This window comes from Hippoglossus stenolepis, chromosome 2 (assembly GCF_022539355.2).
Source record: "Hippoglossus stenolepis isolate QCI-W04-F060 chromosome 2, HSTE1.2, whole genome shotgun sequence".
In the NCBI taxonomy this organism is placed as follows: Eukaryota; Metazoa; Chordata; class Actinopteri; order Pleuronectiformes; family Pleuronectidae; genus Hippoglossus; species Hippoglossus stenolepis.
In genome coordinates this window covers 29,523,167-29,547,332 of record NC_061484.1, presented here as the reverse complement: position 1 = coordinate 29,547,332, position 24,166 = coordinate 29,523,167, and the positions used below count along the sequence as shown (strand labels likewise).

The 24,166-nt window shown below is 45.8% G+C and overlaps 2 protein-coding genes across 2 annotated transcripts; one reads left to right on the top strand and one right to left on the bottom strand.

Annotated features, from left to right (window-relative positions):
- Positions 1-353: 353 nt before the first annotated feature.
- mrpl45 (mitochondrial ribosomal protein L45) lies at positions 354-6,070 on the top strand. Its single transcript, XM_035143507.2, has 8 exons — positions 354-445; positions 976-1,171; positions 1,779-1,896; positions 2,069-2,167; positions 2,687-2,735; positions 2,842-2,991; positions 3,770-3,943; positions 5,622-6,070. The coding sequence occupies exons 1-8, from the start codon at positions 383-385 to the stop codon at positions 5,718-5,720; spliced, it is 948 nt and encodes a 315-aa protein (XP_034999398.1). The 5' UTR covers positions 354-382; the 3' UTR covers positions 5,721-6,070.
- A 1,304-nt stretch (positions 6,071-7,374) lies between these two features.
- gpr179 (G protein-coupled receptor 179) lies at positions 7,375-24,166 on the bottom strand. The gene is made up of 12 exons (XM_047341794.1): positions 22,480-24,166; positions 21,734-21,842; positions 18,375-18,471; positions 17,691-17,911; positions 16,866-16,934; positions 14,237-14,346; positions 13,567-13,805; positions 12,630-12,768; positions 12,448-12,550; positions 11,515-11,655; positions 8,549-11,189; positions 7,375-8,298 (listed from the first exon to the last, which is right to left on the bottom strand). Exons 1-12 carry the CDS (start codon positions 23,388-23,390, stop codon positions 7,736-7,738), a joined length of 5,343 nt encoding a protein of 1,780 aa, XP_047197750.1. The 5' UTR covers positions 23,391-24,166; the 3' UTR covers positions 7,375-7,735.

The window sequence follows — 24,166 nt, the reverse complement described above, 5'->3', positions numbered from 1 at the left end:
TATCTATATATACTATCTATATATTACGTTTATACTATATACATATATATATTATGTATATGAGTTGTTATAGATAGACAGATAGATGTATAGATGTATAGACGTATAGACAGATATATATATATATATATATATATATATATATATATAGATAGATAGATAGATAGATACTTTTACTTTCTATTTAACAGTTTGGACTTTTAATGTAAAGATTCTGCCTCACTCAGTCAAAAACCTTGGTTTCCTGTCAACATTTGTTTTTCATATATTGAACTTTCGTCTCCAGTTTTTTTTTTCCTGGCGGAAATACATATAGTATAGTTTTATTTGGAAAGTTACCACCGGAAGTGTAGTCCCGTGCTTTCCGGTGGACGGTGTAAAGATGGCGCTGCCCATGATGAGGACGCTGGTGTCTCTTCACAGAGCAACATGTCGCTGTGTGACGGTGAGGAAGAGTTCAAACATGTTGTTGTTGTTGTTTGTAAAGAGACGTAAACACCTTGAAGACGCAGCTCGTTTGTTTTGGTCTGAACTACCCACACTGCACTGCGCCTCCCTGAGCTAGCTTAGCTTACGTTAGCTAACTGTCAGGACATGCAGGTTATTGTCACCATCATAATATGTCAAGTTTTTTAGACTAGATGATGGAATATGACGCAGAAAATACGAGTTACTGAGTCAAACCTATGACAGTGTCAGTTCCACAGTGTCAATTATTCAGCTTTGTAGTTTTTTATTTTTTATTATAGTGAGTAATAATATAAGAAATCCCCTAAATGTAATATATAAACAACAAAAAGTGTAACTACGACCTAAATAAGTTATCACAACTTATCACCTTTCTGACAATTTCAGGGAAAAACAGAAGCTTCCTTAGAATGCAAGGCAGAGCTGTTGTTATGAAAACAGCTGTTATCACGAGACACTTATTTAAGATAAGATAATATAAGATCTTATTTGTCCCCCTTGTCTTAGAACGCAGAGGCGTCTCTAGGTGTGCGACACCCAGTCCCGCTGTACGTGCCCGTCCGCACCAAGAAGCGATACTTCATCCCTCCAGCGGCGGGGCTCAAGGAGAGGACGGAGGGCAACATGGAGGCCAAGTCCCGAGCAGCCGGCCTCGTCATCAGGCAGGAGTACTCAGAGAGGCCCATCAACATCGCCTGCACTGGTACAATGAAAAACCAACCGCTGCTCCTGTTCACATACTGTGTCCAGTTATTTCTAATCTTCATAATTTACACAGCACTTCCCAAGACGCAAATTGCTTTACAATAAAAACAAGAATTCGAGTTGTAAATTAATCTAAACACAACAGCTACAAATTCTCCGCAGGATTCAGGCGCAGCAGGAAGCAGAGAGAAAAACTGCTTCAACAGTTCTTCTTCATGTGAATGAAAGAAAACAAGATTTGTTCTTAAAAATAAATCACAGTTTTATTCTCAGCTCTGAAACCAAAGATCAAAAGGTCAGATTCTCGTCAATGCAGATGCCGAATGAGTATTGTACTCTCTCAAGTTCAGTGTTATTGACAGTCTGCATTTCACAGCTATTATAGTCAATATTTTTTGCATTTGAAATCAACATCCATTGAGTTTTTGTACAGTTCATAATTGTAGATTTTGTGTGGCAGCATGAATAGAATCTGCACAGGAATAAAGGGTCACATCATCTGCATATAAATAGGAATAACAATTGTATAAAGCAAAGGGTATACTGTTATATATAATGGTGATGGTACAAACTGATTGATTGGTGCTCTCTTCTGTTTTTACCAGCCGGAGTCTTCGACCCTTACATCCCCCCAGAGGGCGACGCTCGCCTGTCCACGCTTTCCAAGGAAGGCCTGAAACAACGAACGGAGCAGATTCGACAGAGCGCCGCCTCCCAGCTTGCGTAAGATGGTTTTTCTAACCTCTGATCTTGTTCCTGTGCTGTTGGTTTTCTTGTCTGGACCAATGCATCAGAGCATTCTGTGTGTGAGAGTTTGTTGTAGCTGTTCGCTTATTTAATTCCAAGCAAATGCTGAAAAGCTTAATGTCTTTTTTTTTTTTATATGTCTTCACAGGATCCGTAAAATCAAAGAGCACGACTCTCTGTTCAAAACAAAGGATTTTGCAGTGCGAGCTCAGGAAATCTTTACCGAGGCTCACGACGCCCTGACACAGTAAGAAGATGAATTTGTGTGTCTCACTTTGCTCAGTCAGGTGACACAGCTCCTCTCGGCCTCATAGTCAGCGAGAAATGAGGAATAACAGTGAGACATTTGTTATAGATGTGAGAAATCTCTCCAAAGCTGTTCTCAGAAATAGATTAAGTTCGTCTTTCCCATGTGAAGCAGCAGCAGCAGATTGTCCGGGTCAGACTCGTTCACAACAACGGGAACATGTGGGGAACATTCAGGGGAGGGGCGGAGCTCTCGAATCTCCTTGTCTTTCCAAGTTGACGTCTTCGTCTTCCACGTCTTCTTCATCCTGAGATATTTGTGTTTTTCCAGTTCCACGTCCGTCACGTGTTAGAAACCTCAACACGTCCACTCGCTCACTGGGAAGCTTCCAGACATTTCACTGCTAAATTCTCACATGGACTCACTCTGACATTCTGACACTCTGTCCAGAGCACCTCCCACATACAGGCCCCCGGTTACACTGACGTCTTCTGACGTAAAGTCTTTGGTCTTTTGCAGGTTTAACAAGGTGAAACTTCACTCCTTGGTAACAGAGAGGTGTTATCCGGTAAGTCTGCTTGTGAAGAGCGACACTTGCTAATTCAGTTTCATGTTGCACCCTTGCTTACATTTTGCCTTTTTTTAAATACATGAACTGCATGTCCTGTGTTCAGGAGATGACGAGGGGGAACCGCTTCAAGACCATTCACTGGAGGTTCATCGAGTCCCTGGAGCCGCCCAGAGTGGTCCACGCCCGCTGCCCCGACATGGTCAGCAAGGGCAACCTGTACGGCCAGGTTACCGTCCGCATGCACTCCAAACAGGTACGATCCAAATGGCAATAGCGCCGGTGCAGTAATGATACGAGTTGAACTGTCTGTGTGCGGAGCTTTGTCTCAAAGTTTCTCTTAAGTTTTCCCTGTTGTTATTATTTTTTGAGATAATATTAATATTAGAGCCCAGCGGATATGAGCCTTTCATAGACATTATGTTTGCGGATATGAAAACGAGTTACAGAATAAACAAAGCAGAAAAGATGAGCATTTAAATTTACATTTCACTTAAAATGTATTTGTGTTTTTTTTATTTATTTATAGTTATTTATAACATAGTTTATGGTTTAAACTGTAAAATATCGAACCTCAATTGCATTTCTTTGTCGACAGGGTTCGATAAGGACATCGTAGGAATCTTTGTAAATTAAGAAAAAAGATGTATCACCTGATAAACATTTTTTACGGCATCAGCCCCTAAATCCATTCCATTCGGGTTTTTATTTTTATTACTGTCCCCATGTGTTACCAAGGCTCAACTGTAGCTTTAGATCATTTGAACACATTAATACTTACTTTAACTAAATAAAACCGAACGTACAAGAAACATGAACACTTGAACAAACATCAGAACAGGTCCATGTCCCATCTGCTAACACGGAGGAGAGCTGCTTTATGACATATACTGCAGTTGTCTATGATTTCAACTCTTTCTAATATTGTCACATTGTCCGGGGTTAAAAAAGTATTTAATGTTGCTCCAGACCTTAAAATCCAGGTCACAGTCGAGGTTTATGTCACTTAATGAATCCTCGTTTCTGTCGTTCAGACTCTGGCCGTCTACGACCGCTTCGGGAGGCTGATGCTGGGCAGCGAGGAGCAGCCGAAAGACGTCTTGGAGTACCTGGTTATAGAACGCCACCTCGTCAACCCCTACGGCCAGTGGAGGTTACACGGGAAAATAGTGCCATCCTGGGCTCCTGCCAAAGATCCAATTGTTAAGGTGACGCTCCACAACATTTGTCTTTCACAAAGAAAAATGCCGAGCTCCCAGCTGCTCTCTGTTTCTAAAGGAGATTATAAAATCTTTATTAACTGGTCGGTATATACTTCACTTTAATGACCCAATGAATCAATGGATTTTCAAGCTTTTTAATATCACTTTTTCAGTGACTTATCTTTCTGTCGTGTGCTTTTATCAGTTCTCTCTTCATGGATTTTGCTCCCTGTTGTAAAATAGAGGATGAAATATTTGGTGTCTTCTAACAGCCGGAGTTCTGCTCCAGTTCTGTCTGAGCTCCTCGTCGACTTAGACCCAGGTGGCGGTTTATTACGTACTCTGAACTTTAAGTACTGCAACAGCCCTGTGATAGATCCTTCCTGCAGTAACAGTTCCATCTTATCGTGACGGAGGAAGAACAGTAACTGGGAGCGATGCTTTGTCGAGTCTTGACTGAACCAGTAAAGCAAAATGCATCTGCATCATTGTTTTCAAATCTCTGTTTCTGTCCGTCCAGACTAAAACACAACCCCAGAGTTCACGCTTTTAGGTGCTCAAAAACAATGATTTGTTTAAAAACTAAAAGGTAATAGTGTGGTTGTAGCCTCGCAGTCACCAGACCTGTGGGATGTGGTAGAACAGGAGAGTGGCAGCATCAATGTGCAGCCGGCAAATCTGCGGAAATGATCTCAACATGGAGCAGAGCCTCAAAGGAACAGCTTGTGGGAGGAAGATTGAATATGAAAATGGATGTAGACAAGCGCCTGAATCCTGTCCATCACTTTCTGTGGAAGTCTATGAGAAAGTGACTTGGATTTATAACAACAGTAAACATTTTCCTGAGGAGTTTATGGTTTTGTTATGTTCATTTGATAAATGATGGTCCCGTTTAAGCCGTTGGTTAGAGTTGTTCTCCTTCACACTGGCTGTCAATCAAGGTCTTCGATGTGTCACACACTTATAATTCCCACCATCTGATAACTGGGCCAACGGAGATAATTGCTCCTCCAAATATGTTACTTTTGGTTTCAAAAAACCAAGATGGCGCTGGACAAAATGCCAAACTGAGGTTCAGAATGGCCGCTGCGTGACGTCACGGTGGTTTGAGCCACCCGGTATCGGTGTGGTGTTCCTAATGAAGTGCTCGGTGAGTGGAGTGAGGACTGGGACACGCATCGCTGCAAAAGTGAGAACATAATCACCTTAAATGTGTGAGTCAGCCTGAGCTGCGTCTCAGATAAACCTGCCCCACGCAGCAGGGACGCTGTGGACGGTGTTTCTCACTCCGACAGAATCCAAAAGTGTCAAATGAACACAAAGGTGACGACACAACGGACCTCGTGGTTAATGTGAACACAAAAGAGGACATTGGAGATTAGATGTCAGTCCTCGTGACAGAAAGACTAATTCATGAGGAACCTTTCACAAAGTCTGAAGGTCTGAAACAAAGCAGTTGTGAAAGAATCCCTGAAACCAACTTAGGAAAACGGAAGCAAACAGTCGCACTACTTCTTTTCCAGTAATGTCGTTGCTGAAGTCGTTTCCCAGAACCCTCCCCCTGCTTTGAATCACGGTCACGGAGCTTGAGTCACTACAGGAGATGTGAAGGTGTCACTCTATGTATCGATATGATTATGTGCTGATTTTAATTAAGACTCCTCTGCTCCTCGTTCTCCTCCAGACCGTCATGATTCCTGGTCCGAAGCTCCGGGTGGACCAAGAGTTCGATGCCGTCAACTTTGAAGTTCCCAAACCAGCAGCGGTGCAGTGGTCTAAATAGGCCACCAGATGGCGATGCCCTTTCCTCAAACCCACAGTAGGACATTATGACCAGAATCAGGCTGTTTAAAACTTGGCTGTGGTCGGGGAGTTTGTCCACTTTGGCGTGAAACCAGGCTTCCTCTGGAGGCTCTCTCTGTTTTAAACAGGCTGTCGTCTGTTCAAACGCTGGAAGCAGCAGGTGAGATGTAGTAATGAACAAACCTTTGTGTCCTGAAGCCAATAAAGCTGCTTCTCACTCGACACCGGAACCATCACACAGCCGTCCTGGCAAATAACTGTTTCCTTCATGTCTGCTCCATGAAACTAATTTAATATGTACATGTGAACAATAAAATGTACAGATCTGCAGAAATCGTATTGGTTTATTTCTGGGATGATGATGATGATGATGATGATGATGATACTGCTTGTCGACCTCGGGAAATAGAAAAATAAAGTGTCCCATCTGCTTTTCTTCACACCAGTTTGTCTCAGAAGAATCTTTCATAGTAGATGCATACAAAAGTGGAAACAGTACACAGGCTGTTTTTTTTTTTTCTATGCAAAACAAGGGGTGTGTTATAATGATATAATTTTTTTTTAAAACATGACGACAAAGTACAGCACGCTCGTTCAAAAACACACAAACATGCAACAATGCTCACAAAACTAGGTCACTGACAAATCCCAAATATCCGCGCATGAAAGAAACGTGAAGCCGACAGTTTACTGATCTTCACTATTTAACAACGGAACCGACTGTTCAGATCTAATCCTGCCACAGACACGTGATTCACATCAACACAGAAAACTGATATTTTAAGTTTTATTCACCATTAAATGTAAAAAATACTGTTTTTAAAAAGTTGCATTATTTGGATCTGAAATTTTTGTTTCCTATGATCAGAAGAAATAGTGACGAATCCAAATGTTGGTTTAGGATAAAGGACGAAGGATCTCTGAGAATCCAGCTCCTCTAAAAGACCAAAGTCGACCAAAACCTGAAGCTGCATTTATTCTATTAATCAGCGAGCAGCTCTGAGGTCGGACCTCCTGAACTTTACAGATTTGAACTGAGCTACACAAGATGGAGAGCATATAATAATATCCCTCGATTTCATGTTCTTTGCTGTTAACATTTAAAAAGCATGTAATCTTCACAGCCTGTTTCTAATTTTAAACTCATCTCCATGAAACCTGATTTCCACTGAACTGCATCCACAGGATTTTCTACCGTTCCCAGATAAACAAGAAATATGGAAAGTGGAGGTTTAAGGGTTAAGTCTCGAGTTTATGGTTGTTTATGCAGTTTTTGTCATTATTTCTTAAGTCATTCTTTATTCATCATTCAGTGAAGAAAACAGGTATACGTCATTATTTTAATTATTAATAACTGACTGAAATCAAATTTGACATCCACTGTTTTCCTGGCTGCACGACCCACTCAACATTTTCTCCTACTTTAAAAATATAGATCCGAGTAAAAGTCGACTCATCTTGTTTACGATGGTTAAGATTAGAGTTTTGTCTCATTGGTCCTTTGCTATATTTGCACTTGTAGACTTGTCCAGATTTTGTGATATATTCACTGCAGCCATGTGTGGAACGTACTGTACGCACACGGCTAACTCACCTAAAAACATGCAAATACACAAAAACGATTTAACTCAGAAGGGTGGGGGTAGAGGCAGGAAGAAAGGGGACTTCATCGAACGGCCTCCCATCATTCAAAAAAAGTCTCTTTGTAGGTCAATGCAGGATCAATGGGGTTTTAACAAGTCTGCAACATGTGCTACTATAACAACACATCTTAGTGACGGAGTGAATCCAACCTGAAATATCGCAGCCCAGCGACTTGTCCGTCAGAAAGAGCTTTCTGCTCCGCCAGCTGCAGGGGGCGCTGTTCCCGAGCAGCACTCTGAACTCCCAGTGGAGCAGGAGGAGTTTAAAGGTCCTCCTGAACATCAACAGGTTCAACAGAGTTCCTATTCCTGTTGATTTAGAGGGAGCTAGTGGCTAGTGGCTAGCGCTAGGTCACAAGTCCGTTGGGAACACAAACGCCTCAGCAGCACATTCTGCATCGTCCTCCTCGTCTTCCTCTGGAATATTCTCAGGCTCCCAAGTAAAGACGTCCGAGGCGTTGTCAGTGAACGACCCAGATCTGCTCCGGACCATCTCCCAGGGACACAGAGCATCACGCCGACCCAACGCTAAGTTCGTTTTGGACTCATCCATCTGTTCTGTGCCGATGTCAGTGAGAGTCTCCATATCTCCTGTCACTTCGTCTTTCTCACTGTGGCGAGTGTCGACGTCGGTTGATGTTTGTGGATCTGTCAAACAAACATCAGGTACAGCGCTATCCTGCTCTTTGACACTTCCCGGTTCTTCTGTGTCCCACGGACAAACATCTGCCGGAGCGCTGTCTTGATTTTTAAGAACTTTTGGTTCTTCTGTGTCCCACGGACAAACATCTGCCGGAGCGCTGTCTTGATTTTTAAGAACTTTTGGTTCTTCTGTGTCCCACGGACAAACATCTGCCGGAGTGGTGTCTTGATTTTTAAGAACTTTTGGTTCTTCTGTGTCCCACGGACAAACATCTGCCGGAGTGGTGTCTTGTTTTTAAGAACTTTTGGTTCTTCTGTGTCCCACGGACAAACATCTGCCGGAGTGGTGTCTTGATTTTTAAGAACTTTTGGTTCTTCTGTGTCCCACGGACAAACATCTGCCGGAGCGCTGTCTTGATTTTTAAGAACGTTTGGTTCGTCTGTGTCCCACGGACAAACATCTGCCGGAGTGGTGTCTTGTTTTTAAGAACGTTTGGTTCGTCTCGTCTGGACAAGACAAACATCTGCCGGAGTGCTGTCTTGTTTTTAAGAACTTTTGGTTCTTCTGTGTCCCACGGACAAACATCTGCCGGAGTGCTGTCTTGTTTTTTAAGAACTTTTGGTTCTTCTGTGTCCCACGGACAAACATCTGCCGGAGTGCTGTCTTGTTTTTTAAGAACTTTTGGTTCTTCTGTGTCCCACGGACAAACATCTCCCCGAGCTGTGTCTTGTTTTTTAAGAACTTTTGGTTCTTCTGTGTCCCACGGACAAACATCTCCCCGAGCTGTGTCTTGTCTTAAATGACTGTCGGATATTTTGGGGGTCTCTGGCTTACCTGATTCCGGTCCTGCAGTTTCCCATGGACAAACATCTGCTTGTCGTTCCAGCCCCTGTGATGCCATCTTGGCAGCTACATTTCTTTCAGGGGACTCGGTGTCCCAGGGGCATACATTTACTCTTGTGTTGTCTTTTCCTTCAGTCTGAATCTGTGCATCTGTACCAGCGGAGACGTCCTCTTGTGAGTCTCCTGGTCCCTCTTGATTTCCAGTTTCCCAGGGACACACATCTACCTTGATGGTCATTTGTGAAGATGAGTCTGTGTTTGTTGGCTCTGTGCTTCCCTCGTCCCACGGACAAATAACTTCCACGATTTGAGGAGGATCAGGGAATTCCCATGGACAACTTTCCGATGTCTTGGTCCCTTGTTTACCCCAATCGTGAACAGCGGATACTGTTTTGAATTGTTGCTCATTGTTTACCATTTCTGTGGATGCACCAGGACACGTGGCAGGTTTCATAACCTCTTGTCGATGGGGAACTGCCAACGTTCCCTTGGTCTCCAAAGGATTTAGATTTTCATATACGACTTCAGCCTTGTCCTTAACATCCCAGGGACAAATATTAGTATATTCATTATCTTGTCTCACTGAAGGTTGGGGAGATTCTGCCGTCTCCCACGGACATATGTTTGCTGCAGGTTTCAAAGACTGTTGTCTCTGTGAATCTTTGGACAGAGTAGCACGAGAAATAACAGGAATATCTGCAGATTCCCACGGACGCACTTCACCACGACCACTCCCTTGTCTTCTCATATTCCCTTGCTCTTGAGAGTCCCATGGACAAACATTAGATACTTCAGATACCTGGGAATCCCAAGGGCAGACATCTGCTTTAAGGCTCTGCTGCCTCTTTGGTCCTTCTCCTTGCTGCAGAGCACCAGCTCCCTCCCATGGACACACATCTGCATGAGCCACATTGCGGACCGGAGTAATTCTGTAACTGCCTCTCCTGTGAGTTGAAGGAGTTCTTGAGCTGCTAGCAGTGTCCCAGGAGCTGATACTGCTGCGTTTGCTGTTCTGCCTTGATAGAAACACATTTTCGTAGGTGCCGTCTTTTTGCATATCATCCATGTCCCATGGGTATACGCCAGATTTTAAAATCACAAGCTTTCTTGGGCTTCTGTCCGAGGAATCCCCAGAGGACAGTCTGATTGCATGCTGCTTTACAAGGCATGGTTTTCCTTCTGGTGTCGTCATGCTTCTTTTCTGCAGTGACCTCTTCTCCATGCTTGGACGCCTGCTAGATGTTCCCAATCTGGGTGTTGTAGAAGCACTTTCCTGGCTTCTTTGTGAGACAGAATCTTCTTTATTTAAATGTCCGTCCTTACTGGATCTGCTTCCTGAATCCATGGACCCCATGGCTGACTTCACAGAGAGCCACTTACTGGTGGTGGTGCGGAAGGAGAAGACGCGCTGATCTTTGGTGAACTTTGGTCTCGGAGAGCCCGGTGCGCTTGCAGAAACAGAAGCTTGTGGTTTAGGTGACTCACTTTCACCTTGAAGTCCTCTGTCCTCAGAAGGAGTCTTCTGGACAGGCGGTAAATGGTCCCAGGGACAGACAAGTACCTGTGGAGATGCTGGCCTTTGTTCCTCACCGTCCTCAGAGTTTGCGTAGGTGACATGCTTCTGATTCCTATCGCCTGTTGGCTCTGGCTCCACCTCCCAAGGACAGACCTCCGCCTTGTCAAACGACTCGGACTGGAGAGCACTCCTGGTCTGGTCACTGATGGAAATGCTCTGCCGGGACCTGGTCAGCACTGTTCTGGCTCTGTTAACCTTTGGTATATTTTCCATAGAATGGGCGGTGGTGGAGGTGAGGCTCCAGGACTTATGGAGTCTGGTGTGATCGGGATGCAGGAGGTTGATATCAATAGTCAGGTTCTGGGCGCTGGCGGACTTGCAGACCCCTGGAGGAATATCTAAGGAGTCCGTCTGAGATCGCTGGGAGGGCGTCTTCACAACGTTGGCCTTTAACATGGAGTCGCGCATGGAAGCGTCTCGTTCTCTGACATAGTGATGTTCACTTTGGGACTTGCGCATGGACGGTGACGGGGACTTCATTGAACTTTTGTAACTGATACTGACGGCGTCTGGGTTCCTCCTGAAAGAGTCCGACATGTTCACACTTCTGCTGTGGAAGGATCCATCTCTGTCCTCGCGGCTGCACTGTCGGCTCATGGACTCTGGGATCTCAGCGATACGTTTAATAATGGACCTCCCCAGTGCACATCTAGAGCTCCGCTTCTTTGAGAGATGGGGGTTGTTTGCGGTCATCTTCTTCGTCTTGTGGACTTCTAACTGGGCATATAACTTCTTCAGTTCATCCTGGTGCATGTGAAGAAGGGTGGGGGTTGATGAAGGGATTGAGGAGATGGTTGAATTGATGGAGAAGAGGAAAAGACAAGGACAGTAACAAGTCAGAGGAAAGGTAGAATACAACATTCTACGTCTGACTCTATCTCCTGTTCATTTATAATTTAATTATCATTCATTTAAAATCTGTTTAAGTGAGTCTACATGTGGTCATGGTTAAAATTAGGTTTTTATTTTTTTCTTATTTAAATGTGACCTTTGGAATTTCTTCCACTGTTTGTAAATGATGTCCCAAAGCGAAGTGATAACATCGGTCTGAAGGGAAAAGAGAGTTTACCCGAAAGTCCTCCGGGTCCACACTGTGCTCGCTCCAAGCCGAGTGGAAGCTGCTGTTCAGGTACGAGCGCCGCAGGTCCACTTCGTCCTCATACACCTCTGCTGCGATCTCCTCCCTCCCGGGCTTGGACACGTGAAGAAACTGAGGAACAAACGTATACGATTCATACGTCCACACTTTGCAAAGGAGAATGTTATGCGTTTACGAGATTATCAAGATGTTGTGGAACGTGGATCAAGTCAGAAGAGTCCTGACAATCACATTCAGTTAAGATGCTTGTTGGTCCAACACAGTTTCATAAACTCCTTTGTATCCAAAAGATGCCGACACGATAACCAAAAGTATATTTCACTAACAAACCAAGCTGAAGCTAACAAAGTTCTGTTGAGGGTGATGTTCTAAAATCACCTCTGAGCTTTTATCTCTGCCACCTTTAGCTCAGCAAAGATTCCACCCACAGAAAAAGGTAAAGTGTTTTCCCCCCTATCCATTTGTTAATCAGAAACAACTTCCTTTCTGATCGTGACAGGAAATGGGCCAAGAAGCTCATCGTAAAACTTTGAAGCAGCTTCAGACCAAGCGGCAGATACAGTATTTTTTTAAATCACTTTCTTAAACATTGTGAGATTGGACATTTTGGATTCAGACATATTTAGGAGACGGATGTTTGATGGATGTATGAGCTCATTTCTTTAACACAGTATTTGTTGTAACTCACATTACAAATATATATATATATTGCCATTATATGTAAAATATAAAACATATTACGTACATGTTGCAGTCTACACACAACAACACCTGAATGTTCAAATGCAAAAAGTGTAATTTAAATGATATTTCAAGCCTTAAAAGTGAGAATGTCCCATTGACAGAAGGAAACATCTTTTTACTCTCACTCCTTCTTCTACTTTAGAATCGATGAACTTCTACCTTGGGAATGAAGAGCAGGGCGAGCGTCACAGTGATGGTGACATGAGTGTGCGTGAAGGAGAGCAGCAACATCCAGTCAGGATGGAGAGAGGGGAAGGTGAACCTGAGGGAGACGGAGAGAAGACGTCAGTTCCCCTCAGCTGCTGTTTGCACGTGTGGTCACTCACGTTGTCGCCGTTTACCTGAACAGTTGGAACATGGAGGAGAGGAGCAGCTCGTTGTGGATGGCGATGCCCATGTAGCGAGGCTCGTGGAAGGCCGAGGGCACCGGCCGGACGGCGGTCCACAGGGAGCTCCCCCAGCACAGGAACAGAAGCTCGGCTGAGGCAGAAGAAAAGTCAGAAGAAAAGTCGGGACTGATGGAAATTCAGTTTAACACTTCGTGATATTTTCTATCCTGTTTCCACAGAAACTACCGGACGCATTACCACGAAACTTGAGGTTTGAGGTTTGGGTCGAGAAGAACTCATTACATTTTGGTGTGGATCAAGAATTTCTTTGTTAGCTTAATTTAACAATCTGTTAACATGTTATATATCATATATATATAACATGTGTTTCTAGTTTGTTTGTTACATTAAATGGTTTCGTCCCACATCCGGCCCACATATGGTGTGGAACGATCTGGGCCACAAGTAGCCATAGAAATACCGCTGGTCAACCAAAGGTGGCCAGAATTGGTCTTGTGCTATTTGGGCCATATTCACCTTTTACCACATGGGTCGCTTCAGGATCACATCCAGATGACACCTTACCTAGGGCCACGCATGTTTGCCAAATAAGGGCCACATCTGTATTAATCTATTTATTCAGGCCGACAAGAAGGTCAGAAGTGGCCAACATCCATCTGGGAAATGATTATTGTGATGCTAAATAATATATAAACTGTCCCTCAAGAAGTTACGGCTGGTGTCAGTGAGAAGTTAGATGTAAAATAAAAGGAGTTGGGCAGAGGTTGAAAAAAAGGTTCATAATTTAAGTCACAATATGATCAAATTGAGTTGATTGAGCTTTAAAAAATGTTTCTTCTCATCCCAGTTTCTCAGTAAATCCAGTTCACTGAATAAATGAAACATTGTTTTGCTGAAAACTGCTGAGTCTCTAACCGCTGCCACTCACCCACAGCCATCATGTAGTCCCAGCGGTCCAGGTAACACAGGTTGAAGCCCTGTCCCTCTGTCGTGTTGGTTGTGACGAACACCGGGATGTTCCTGTCGCGGTTCTGGAGGACGCCCACCGTCCACGCACACAGGAACCAGCTGACCGTCATCAGCATGACTCCCAGGATCCTCAGCAGGTGGAGGCTGGACATGTAGGGCACCCGCTGGGCCGTGCGTGAGAGGAACACCTTCAGCACCCTGGAGGGAGGCGAGAGTGAATGTTTTACTGCTGAAGACAAAGTGTCGGTGAAAGAAGTAAAAACTCAATCGAGGGGATTTTCATCAAGATCGAAAACAAGTAGCTAAGCTCGTTTTGAATTATCTTTTTTTTTTACTTATCAAATCATCCCCACACAGCTAAAACTCATTTATATCATTTATATCTAAATGCACTTTATTGATTTATCTTTACATTTCCATCATTTGTTTCCCATGTGCATTAGCTGCTAATTGTTTTTCTTTAAATCACAATCAAGATTAGATTCATTGTCTTGAATCATTTTCCAGCTTCTGTTTTTAGATTTTAATTCTGAATTCTGATTATTTAGAACAGTAGTAATAGGTTTTAATTGACCGACGGACAGTTGATCTTCAGGTTTTGAACTGAAAACTGAAATATGTAAACGTACCTGTACATCTTCAGAGTGACTGTGCCGTAGACGATGGAGAAGCCGAGCATTCGGACCCAGCGCAGCAGGATGCACCTGAAGGTGCTCGGCTTGAAGTAAAGGATGAAAACCTGCAGGACGGAGAGAAAGAGTAAGTTGACTATAAGTTTAAAATGAGGTATTTTCACTGTCAGAAACGTGTATTTGCAGTATTATGATGTCACAGTGAAAATATCATCACTTTATCATTTGTCTAAAAAAAAATCTCAGCTCCTTGATTCTTGACTAACGGCCAAAAAGACCTTTGACCTTTGACCACCAAGTTGTTCTTGACTTCCCTTCTGGACAAATCACATTCACGTGACGGACAAACTAAAAGCATGAACCCTGCCTGTTGCTGGTCCCAGTCAACAACAGGTCGTACCTCCCACTCTGTTCAGTGGGTGACAGCAGAGCGGACGACGGTAATCCAGGAACTAAAGCTCAGTCGGTGTCAGTCACTCTGGATAAGAGCATCAGCTGAAAACCACTCATGAAGGATAACGTCCTCAGAGGGAAACATGTATAGACGCCGTGCAGAGGACGGTGGGTTTAATCAGCATCGACGTCTCGGTTACAGACGGAGCTGCTCCAGGAGTCATCGGACCGGTTGATCCGTCAGAGGAGAGCTGACGTAGACTTAGGGTCTGAATCCCTCTGAGGACGTGGTCCACCCGGCCTATGAAGACCACTTCCTCCGACTCTGCATCATCCTCTTGCTGTTTATTTAGAAATATTTACTTTTATTTCCGTGTCAAATATAAACCAGGATCCAGTGAGTTTAGATGTGGACAGTTGGGCGTTGTGGAGGTTTGTGCTCTTCTGAGTGACATCCTGGTTTTAATCTGTGAACTACATATGAACCATATTCAGCACTTTGCTAATTTCCACTTGTCGTCCAATAGACAGACGTGGACGTATAATCTCCGAGTCCGGATGTTGATGCTGAAATTCCCCTCGAATCAAACATGGAGGTAACGTTGATGACAACACCTCAGGGTTTCACTTCTGAGGCCTGATTTGATTTTCCTCTCGGCTGCTACAGAACACAATCCACAGTCATTTGCCTGAATTGGGATTATTTTTTTTAGGATTATAATTAGGACGGAGACCCAGGTTCATCTGAGGCAAGACGAGTGTGATAGGCTGAGACGCCTGTCACTCAAGTAAAGCAGGGACGTGCTCATCTAATCTGTGGTTCCGGCCCTGATGCAGAAATCACTTTGCCGTTAACCGTGGTGGAGGAATGCGTTCGCCGGGCGCCGCTCTATTCTGCCTGTTAATCTGTAGGTGAGCTGCAGCCCACATATCTTACTGTAGCTCTGAAAGTCCGATGAAAGGTCAGAGGTCGCTCTCTCATCTCAGCGAGGGGTCAGATGTGGTTTGATCTACAAACAGTGGGCTGCTGGAGGACGGTCACAGAGGCTGCTCTCTAAATGCAGCTGGAACATCGTCACTGGAGTTTCTGTCAGACTGAGACTGAGCCGCTCGCCAGGGTCCTCGTGTCGGAGTCTCAGTTTGAGATGCTGAAGCTCCCACACTTAAGGTTCCTCGTATCTTTTGGGGTTCGGGTTAATCCTCTAATCGTCACCCGTGGGTTTGTGAGCTGCTGGTTTGAAGCCTCAGTTCGACATCTTGTCCAGCGCCATCTTGTTTTTTTTTAAAAACATATTTGGAGGAGCAGGGGGTGGAGCCTGACTGAGAGCTAGAGGACACGCCCACTAACACCTTCCATCTGCACCCATTGGACACTACCAGCTGTCAATCACACTGTGGTATCCCCCCCCCAATACAGCCGGTGCTTTATGGTCTGTTTGACTCTAAATGATCATAATTCACTAAATGAACATCAGCTGTTTGAAGAAGACTTGAAACTAGAGACTGAGACATAAACTCCTGAATGTTTCCTGACGTTATAAAGTGAGAAGTAGAGTCACTTTCTATAGACTTCTATAGAAACTACCAGAGGAGTCGCCCCCTGCTGGTCACTACACAGAAGACAGGTTCCAGGCATTTCTGCCTTGGCTTCCCTTTCTGGATCCGGAGTCTACGTCCATGTTCATAAACAGTCTATGATTTGGATTGGATTTGATCAGCGTCTCTGTTTGTCCTGGAGAGGACGAGATCCCTGAGGACACTTCCGAACCTGTTCTGATTGAGAGACCCCGAGTTCTTCTTCCAACATAAACATTCAATGGCTTAAACGCGACAATTATCCCACTTTGAACCACGGCACCAGTGTGTGGTGAAGAGGAGCCGAGACCATTCATCCCTTTCAAAGTAATCACTCATCAATAATCTCCGAGCGCAGGATCCCTCAGCGTCCGCAGGGATGAGGTCACATCGACCGACACTCTGAGAGAAACGGGCGAAAAGTCACGACCGGCCGACGTAATCACTCTTTAATTGGTTCAATGATTCAGAAAATGGATTGGCGTTGTGAAAGTGCCGACCGCCCACCCACCCCCCATTTCCTCTTATGCACACAAACACGCCCCCATTCCAACTACCCCCCACGCATCGTCCATTATGATATAATCCGTGGCGCCGTGCAGTGATCTGTAAAGAGCTGTAATCTGCCACACTCTCAGCCGACCGGTCACACACTCACCGGGAAGTAGAGGAGCAGAGAGCCGAACAAGATCATCTCCAGCAGCAGGAGGCCGGACGCTCGGATCCGCTGAAGGAGGAGAAGGAGGAGGAGAACAAGTCGTGAGATGATGAGGTGAAAGGACCACGTTCACCATTTGAGAGTCTTGTGTAGATTGTACATCTCAGGTGAAGTCGCACCCAGGAGAGAGTCACGCTGAGCGTCCACTTGTAGAACGGCTCTGGTTCCAGAAGTAAATGTCTTATTCAGACCAGCGACGAGATGAATCGTGACCATAAAACATTCGATTCAGAGACAAACACTATTTGGAAAACGAGTGAAGAAACTACAGATCCAATAAACCAGAGCTGCGGCCAAGCAATAGCAAAACTAGTCCCTTTAATACACGTGAAAATAGGTTTAGGACTTTTCTCTTTGCTAACCACGACGAAGCGAAAGTCAAATTGAATCATTCTGAATTCAACTTGCTTTCAAGCTGTTCAACTTGTTTAAGTTATTTTTAAAAACATAATAAACCAATGATTATTTCTTGGCTTTTATAAACTTCAACTCCTTTGAGTCTCAGCTGTGGAGACAAACGTCATCTGAGCTGCAGGTGTTTCATGAAAACCATGAAAGTTTCAAGCAGCTGTGCAGCAGATACTCAATTAACTCCATTTAAAAAGAAAAGCCCAACGTCAGGTTTCCACTTTCTAGAAAGTTGTTCAAAGATCATATAATCTTTTTGGTGATCATTTCTGATATTTCTTGCTGAATTTAAACATATTGCATCCCGGCTCATCGGCTCCATACGGCGGCTCCGCTGAGCCAACAGCTCTGACTCACCCGGTTTCGACGATGCCTGTAGGCCGCCAGCATGCTGACGAAGATGAGGAGCATGAAGACCCCCTGGATGGCCAACACGGTGGCCCTGAGGAGCCAGTCCTCCTGCACCCAGCAGGGGGCGCCGTCCTCACAGCTCTTACAGCCCGGCCAGCACGGGAGACAGATGGGCATGTTCGGGTAACACACGCCGCCGCCGTCACTCGCGTTCACAGGGCCACCATCTGCATCGCACACAGACACATGCATCGACACCTACACAAACCCACGTGAGGGACTCGCACATGTGACTTCAAACTCAAGATGTGTCTCTTGATTGTGAAATAACCAGATAAGCAGGCGGGAAACCTTTAGCCTGCAAAGAGTCTGGGTTCGATTCCCAAATGTTCACGAGTTCTGTCCACGTTGCTGCACTGGTGATGACAGCTTTTATAGAGAAATGGCCGCTCGCCCAAAACATCTGGATCGCCCCCTGGTGGCTGGCTGCAGTATAGGACATAAACCCCACCTCCTCCATGTTGGTAGATGGGACATGGTTTCTGTCATTTCAGGTCGTTCTTACCACACTGATGTTTGTTCAAGTGTTTGTGATCAGTGGGACCTCGATGCTCCAACAGTGACTCTGAAATAGGACGATGTGAAGGTATTGAATTAACCTCAGGGGTTAGAGGTGAGGGATCCACTCACCTGAGTCCAGAGGAAAGATCTCCGGGTTGAAGAAGCCCTCTTTACAGCGGCAGCAGTACTGACCCAGGCGGAAGCCCCGGCCTGGTGCTGGCACACACTGCAGACGAGAAAGGGACGTTTTCAGTTTGTAGTATTTTCCTTTGAGTAGTAAAAACATTAAGAAGGGGGGGGGGTCTATTTTACGTGTCCACGCCCAGAGACTGTTTCATAATCGTGTGTATAAATAAAGTTCAGTGTTTAAATGAAGAGATTAAGAGAAAAAGATTAAAAACCAAACAAATGTCGAGTCTCAGGTTGAAATAAATTTGAATCATTTTCCTGTTGATGCTGTGAAGCTGAATGAATGAAGGTTAAAAAACAGGGTCACATTACTCTCTCACTCTGTTTCCTACTGATGCTCGGGACAGTGACACACACACACACACACACACACACACACACACACACACACACACACACACACACACACACACACACACACACACACACACACACACACACACACACACACACACACACACACGGTGATGCTCTGTGTGTTAATCTAAGTTAAGAGCTAAATGGACACATAATGCCTCTACTGAAAGCTTTATCCTTTTTCTAGAGAAATCCTGTTCCCATGTACGCACACGCACACACACACACGCACACACACACACACGCACGCACGCAACGCACACACACACACACACACACACACACACACACACACACTGGCCTCACATACATACATACATACATACATACATAGGTACAAACTCGTGACCCTCTTCAGATGTCCATGGACCTGATGCGCGGGCTGAACATTAATGTGATATGGATTATATGCAGCGGTCAACTTAATTCTCTTCATGGCTGCATCTCAATTCAACAGATAGTAAATCAGCAGATTCCCTCATCGGTGACGTTCAGGTTGAGTCCAGGGCTCATCACTGTCAAACACTTTCACGCTGCGCGGCCGCAAAAGGTCTGTTTGCATCAAATGAATCTTGTGTGTTTGTGTTGTTTCATGTCCCGCGCTCTGCTCGCTGACGTCTCCAACACTGGAAACTCCTTTATACATGTACTTATACGTGGAAACATGATCGTAAAGCCATAAAAGTACTGCAGCGGCACCTGGAAACCGTAGATACCTCCATGCAGAGACATTGAAAACTCATTGCAGGTTTATCGAACACTGAATGTGTGGAGTTGGAAATTGAAAGCCCAAATGACTGAGATGTAAACAGAGACATCAACATGAGATAAGACGCATCGAGACGTGACGAGGGACGACTTGTGATAGGACGATACAGGACGAGGTCTTAGGAGACGTGATGAGGGGACAAGGAGGTGACCAACAACATGCTCTGCAGAGTGAAAGGCTTTGAATCCTTCAGGTAGGACACAGGGGGCGTGTGGATTTGGGGATTTTAGGGGCAGTTCTTCTCTTGTCTTTCAGTCCTCCTGTGAGTGCGGTGCATAAAGGGGAAGTATGTCAGCGGGCTGGATTAGAGCCATAATCCATCAGATCATCCCACAGCCCGCCACCCAGCACAGCCATCTTTAAATAGATGGCTGAGATGAGAGGTAGAGGATTGGGTCTGGACAGAAGGGCCGGCAGGGAAAAGGGCGACTGACGCAGAAAGACTGGTGGCGATGGAGGAGGGGAATGAAAGTGTGAATGAGTTAAAGGATAAAAGGCAGAAAACAGAGCAATTAGTGCAGACAGAAAGGGCTTAAGGCTTTTTTAGAGGTCGCCAACAGTTACGAGTGAATATGTGTGATGCAACTAAAAGTCACAAACATGAATTACACAGTTCCAACACTGTCTCCACTTTAGATCCGTGGTTCCAACCTGTTCAGCCTCAGAAGAACCAAACCCCACTTCTGATCTCCACAGGTCAGCTTCTTCTAACATCTGTCAACAGTTCACCACTTAGTTCTCTGACCTCTTGTGGGGGAACCAGGATTCCTGAGTTCTCGCTGGTTTGCAAAGACATTAAGGACGTTTCCTCTCTGAGAGTCTGAAGCTTCATGTGTTTGTTCATAGTTTCATCTGATCTGTTAGTTCTGGTTTCACGTTGTCATTTAGGGACTAAAGAGTTTTGTCTGACATACGTTCGTCCTGTCGTCATCACCTACGTGGGCGTGGTCTACCTGTACTTGACTCTGATTGGTTTGTAGACGGCGTCTGACGTGGGCGTGTTGTCAGTAGTCTTTCTTCTTCTATTGTTTAATTCTGTCTCTACTTCCTGGGATTGGTCCAAAAGTCCAAACTCTCCAACAAAGTGTTTTCACTGCAAACCAACAGAACCTGGTTCAGTTTGATCCAGACCCAGAACTCCTCTTCTGCTCTGAGGAACCTTTCACACCTGATGTTCAGGTTCAGACTGAACTGAAGAGTCTGAAGCTCTGAACCCAACCAGGTGTGAACGAGCCTCATGCTCCTCAGTAGATCATCTGCAGTGAAGACAGTTTTTCTCCTTTATCTTAATACTTTGTGCAAAGCTCTAATTGGTTGTTTCTCAAATGGCACAACGCCCGACCAATGAAAGTGTGGAACCAGGTGACGTGAAAGACAAACCAGTCATCGAACATTCACATTTCCCTCTTTACCACCACACTGCTGCTCTCGAACTCCAACCCGCTGAGCCAAAGATGATGATGATGATTGTTTCATTAACCGATGAGGCTGATGGGCTTAGCGTGATTTTGTGTTACACAAAAAGGGGACATCCTGATGGCTCATTAATCAAAGGTGCAGTACAGTATGTACAGTATGTACACTGTCCTGGGCTCAGCCAATGTTCACCACTTTGAACCATCTACTAAATATTCCACACTTCAATTATAACTATGGGGATTATTAACTTATTTTTTCCATATTTTTGGCTGTAAATGATTGTTAAGTACAAAAATATGAAATAACCAGTAACTATGAAACAGCTCTGCACTGACTTCAACTGGGATTTGAGATCCCTGACCTTTGACCGCCCAAAGCCAACCAGTTGATCCATCTAATCCGTTCTTTTGATATCGTATTCACAAAGTAGGACGCAGGTTCTGGTTGAGGTCATTCAACAGACAAAAAGGATTTCGTGAGGTCACAGTGACCTTTGACCTTTGACCATCAAATTCTAATCAGTTCATCCTTGATTCAAAGTTAAAGTTTGTACCAAATTTGAAGAAAGTCCCTCGATTCATTCCTGAGATATTGTGTTCACAAGAATGGGACGGGCATGCAACCTGAAGACATAACGCCTCCGGCCACTGGGTGGCGCCAGCGTGGAGGCATATAAACAATACTCTTGAATTGTAAAAAACTCTTATTAGCATCTGTTAGTTTCTGTCTCTGGCCCTCGTGTCGGCGTGTTTACCTCCATGCTGGTGCGGTTGCACTGGTGTGTATCAGCAAACCAGCTGTCTCCCGTTGCACACTGGTCCAAGTCGATGTCCTGGATGTTGACGTCCACACGGATCACACCTCTGACGCAGAGAGACAAGGGACAGGTGAGTGTCCTCAGATTAATCGTTACTTTCCTCTGCAGAAACCTGTGTGGCCTTTACATGGATTCTCTTTCTAAATGTAAGATTTTATATCTGTTGAATCAAACGTTATTTATCCCACGTGCTGATCAAATGTTTCTGGAGGGCGGAGGAGGGTGAAATACAAAACCTGCAGCTGGAACTTTCAACACCTCTGTCCATTTCACGTACTTAAAAAGAAAAGAGTCACAGTTTGAGGTTTGTGTGAAATGTCTCCCTGGTTGTGAACATGTTTCACTGGCAGAAAATACAAGAGAAGCTCCAGTAAAGAGCATAAAACAACAGCTGCTGGTCACTTCTGTCCACATTAAATAACTTAAACCTGCAAGAAGACTGAAGGATGTGAGAGAGTCTTTAATTTACTCAGAGCCATGATATCCTGAGGAAGATGTATGTTCACCTCGTTGAGATGAATCAGTAACAATAACTGATGACGTCCACACATTGGTCACATAATCCTGGAGCAACCAGATATTACGTGTGTTTGTGTGTGAGTGTGTTAGAGTGTGTGTTAGAGTGTGTGTTTGAGTGTGTTAGAGTGTGTGTTTAGAGTGTGTGTTAGAGTGTGGGCCCTGACCTGAACTCAGGTGTCAGGTCGGGCTTGAGGCCGTAGAAAGACGTGGACAGCGTCAGCATCCATCCTGGCACAAAGCGTCCGTCCTCACAGTCCAGAAAGGGGGCGCTGGCCCAGCGCACCCCGCTGCGATTGGTCACGTAGCTGTCCCCCTGCCCCCACTTGGGCGTGTCCAAGGTGCTGAGGTCATTGAGCAGCACCCGCTTAGACAGGGCTGCCATTGGCTGGTTGGACTCTGGGAACTTAAAGCTTGTGAACCAGCTGTCGTCGGGGGCCGGGGCCGGCGGGTGCAGGCTCCCCCAGGCCTTGGATAAGTCCTGTAGGATGATGGTCTGCACCTTGGCCGTGGGGTTGCGGGTGGCTCGGAGCACCAGCTGTGGCACCGGGTTGGTGGGGTCGGCATCGAAGGTGAGCAGGGCCTGCTGGATGAGCACGTCGGCCTCCAGGAGGGCCCGGACCAGGGCGTGGTACCACTCCATGTCCTCCTGCACCGTGCTCTCCCGCAGGTCACTGGCCTGGAAGATCATGTTGAGGAAGTTGGCAGTACTTGCCAGTGCGTCCAGAGCCGGCCGGAGGGGGGGGCCAAAGCCGATGGGCAGGGACCCGGTCTGCCCCACTGAGCTGTACGCCCGTGAGCAGCGTGCCACCTCCAGAGTGAAGGGGTCTCCCGTGTACAAGAAGGTCTCAGCTGGAGTCCAGTCATCCTCCTCCTGTGTGGGAGCCTCTGAAGCTGTGGCTGCAAACCCAGAAGGCTCTGAGGGTCTGAAGCTCCCGGAGGGGTCTGAAGTTCTGGTGCTGTTTGTCAAAGACTCGGTGCTGTTGTCTGACTCCACCAGGACTCCTGGTGTGGAGTCTGGAGTCACCTGGGCTCGGAGGAGGGATGGGAGCAGAAGAAGAAGCCAAAGAGGATCCATCCTGAGGAGGAAGAGGAGGAGGAAGAGGAGCAGGGGGTCACACACCTTCTCTTTGCGGCTCGGAGCCTCTTTCAGTCAAACTTGAGCAGAAAACTCGTCACATGTTGGCAGAGCTCCGCACTTTCTGCAGCGGCGGGTGTTTGTCTCCATCACACTCGGAACGCACTGATCCATCTGTGCGCCGCCCGGGCACGTGCGCGCACCCCCCCTGCGCTCCTGCACGCTCTCGCAAGAAAATGTCATAAAAGCTGCGTGTCCTCGGTGGTGGTGGAGGTGGGAGGAGGCGGCGGCTGACAGGGGGAGAGATCCCTGCATCTCTGCGCTCCGTCAGCTCCTCCAGTGTTCAGCCGCCCGTGAGGCTCCAGAGCAAAATACACGCGAGGAGGAGGAGATGATGGGGATGGAGGGAGGAGGATGGAGGGAGGAGGAGGAGATGATGGGGATGGAGGGAGGAGGAGGATGCAGGAGGATGGAGGGAGGAGGAGGGGATGATGGGGATGGGTGGATGCAGGAGGAGGATGGAGAGGAGGGAAAAGCCTCAAAGTTGGGGGATCCCCATGTCTGGTGGGAGGAGGCGGGAGGTGGAGAGCAGCGTGTTGTCGAGATGGAGGGATGAAGAGAGAAGAGTAGATTCCCACTCTCTCTCCTCCTCACTCTTCTTCTTCTCCTCCTCTCACCCGCTCTCTCTCAGTCTATCTGTTGCTCCACAGAGCTTTCAGCTCATCTGACGGAGGCTGCTGTGATGCTCGACCATCCTCTCTCTCTCTCTCTCTCTC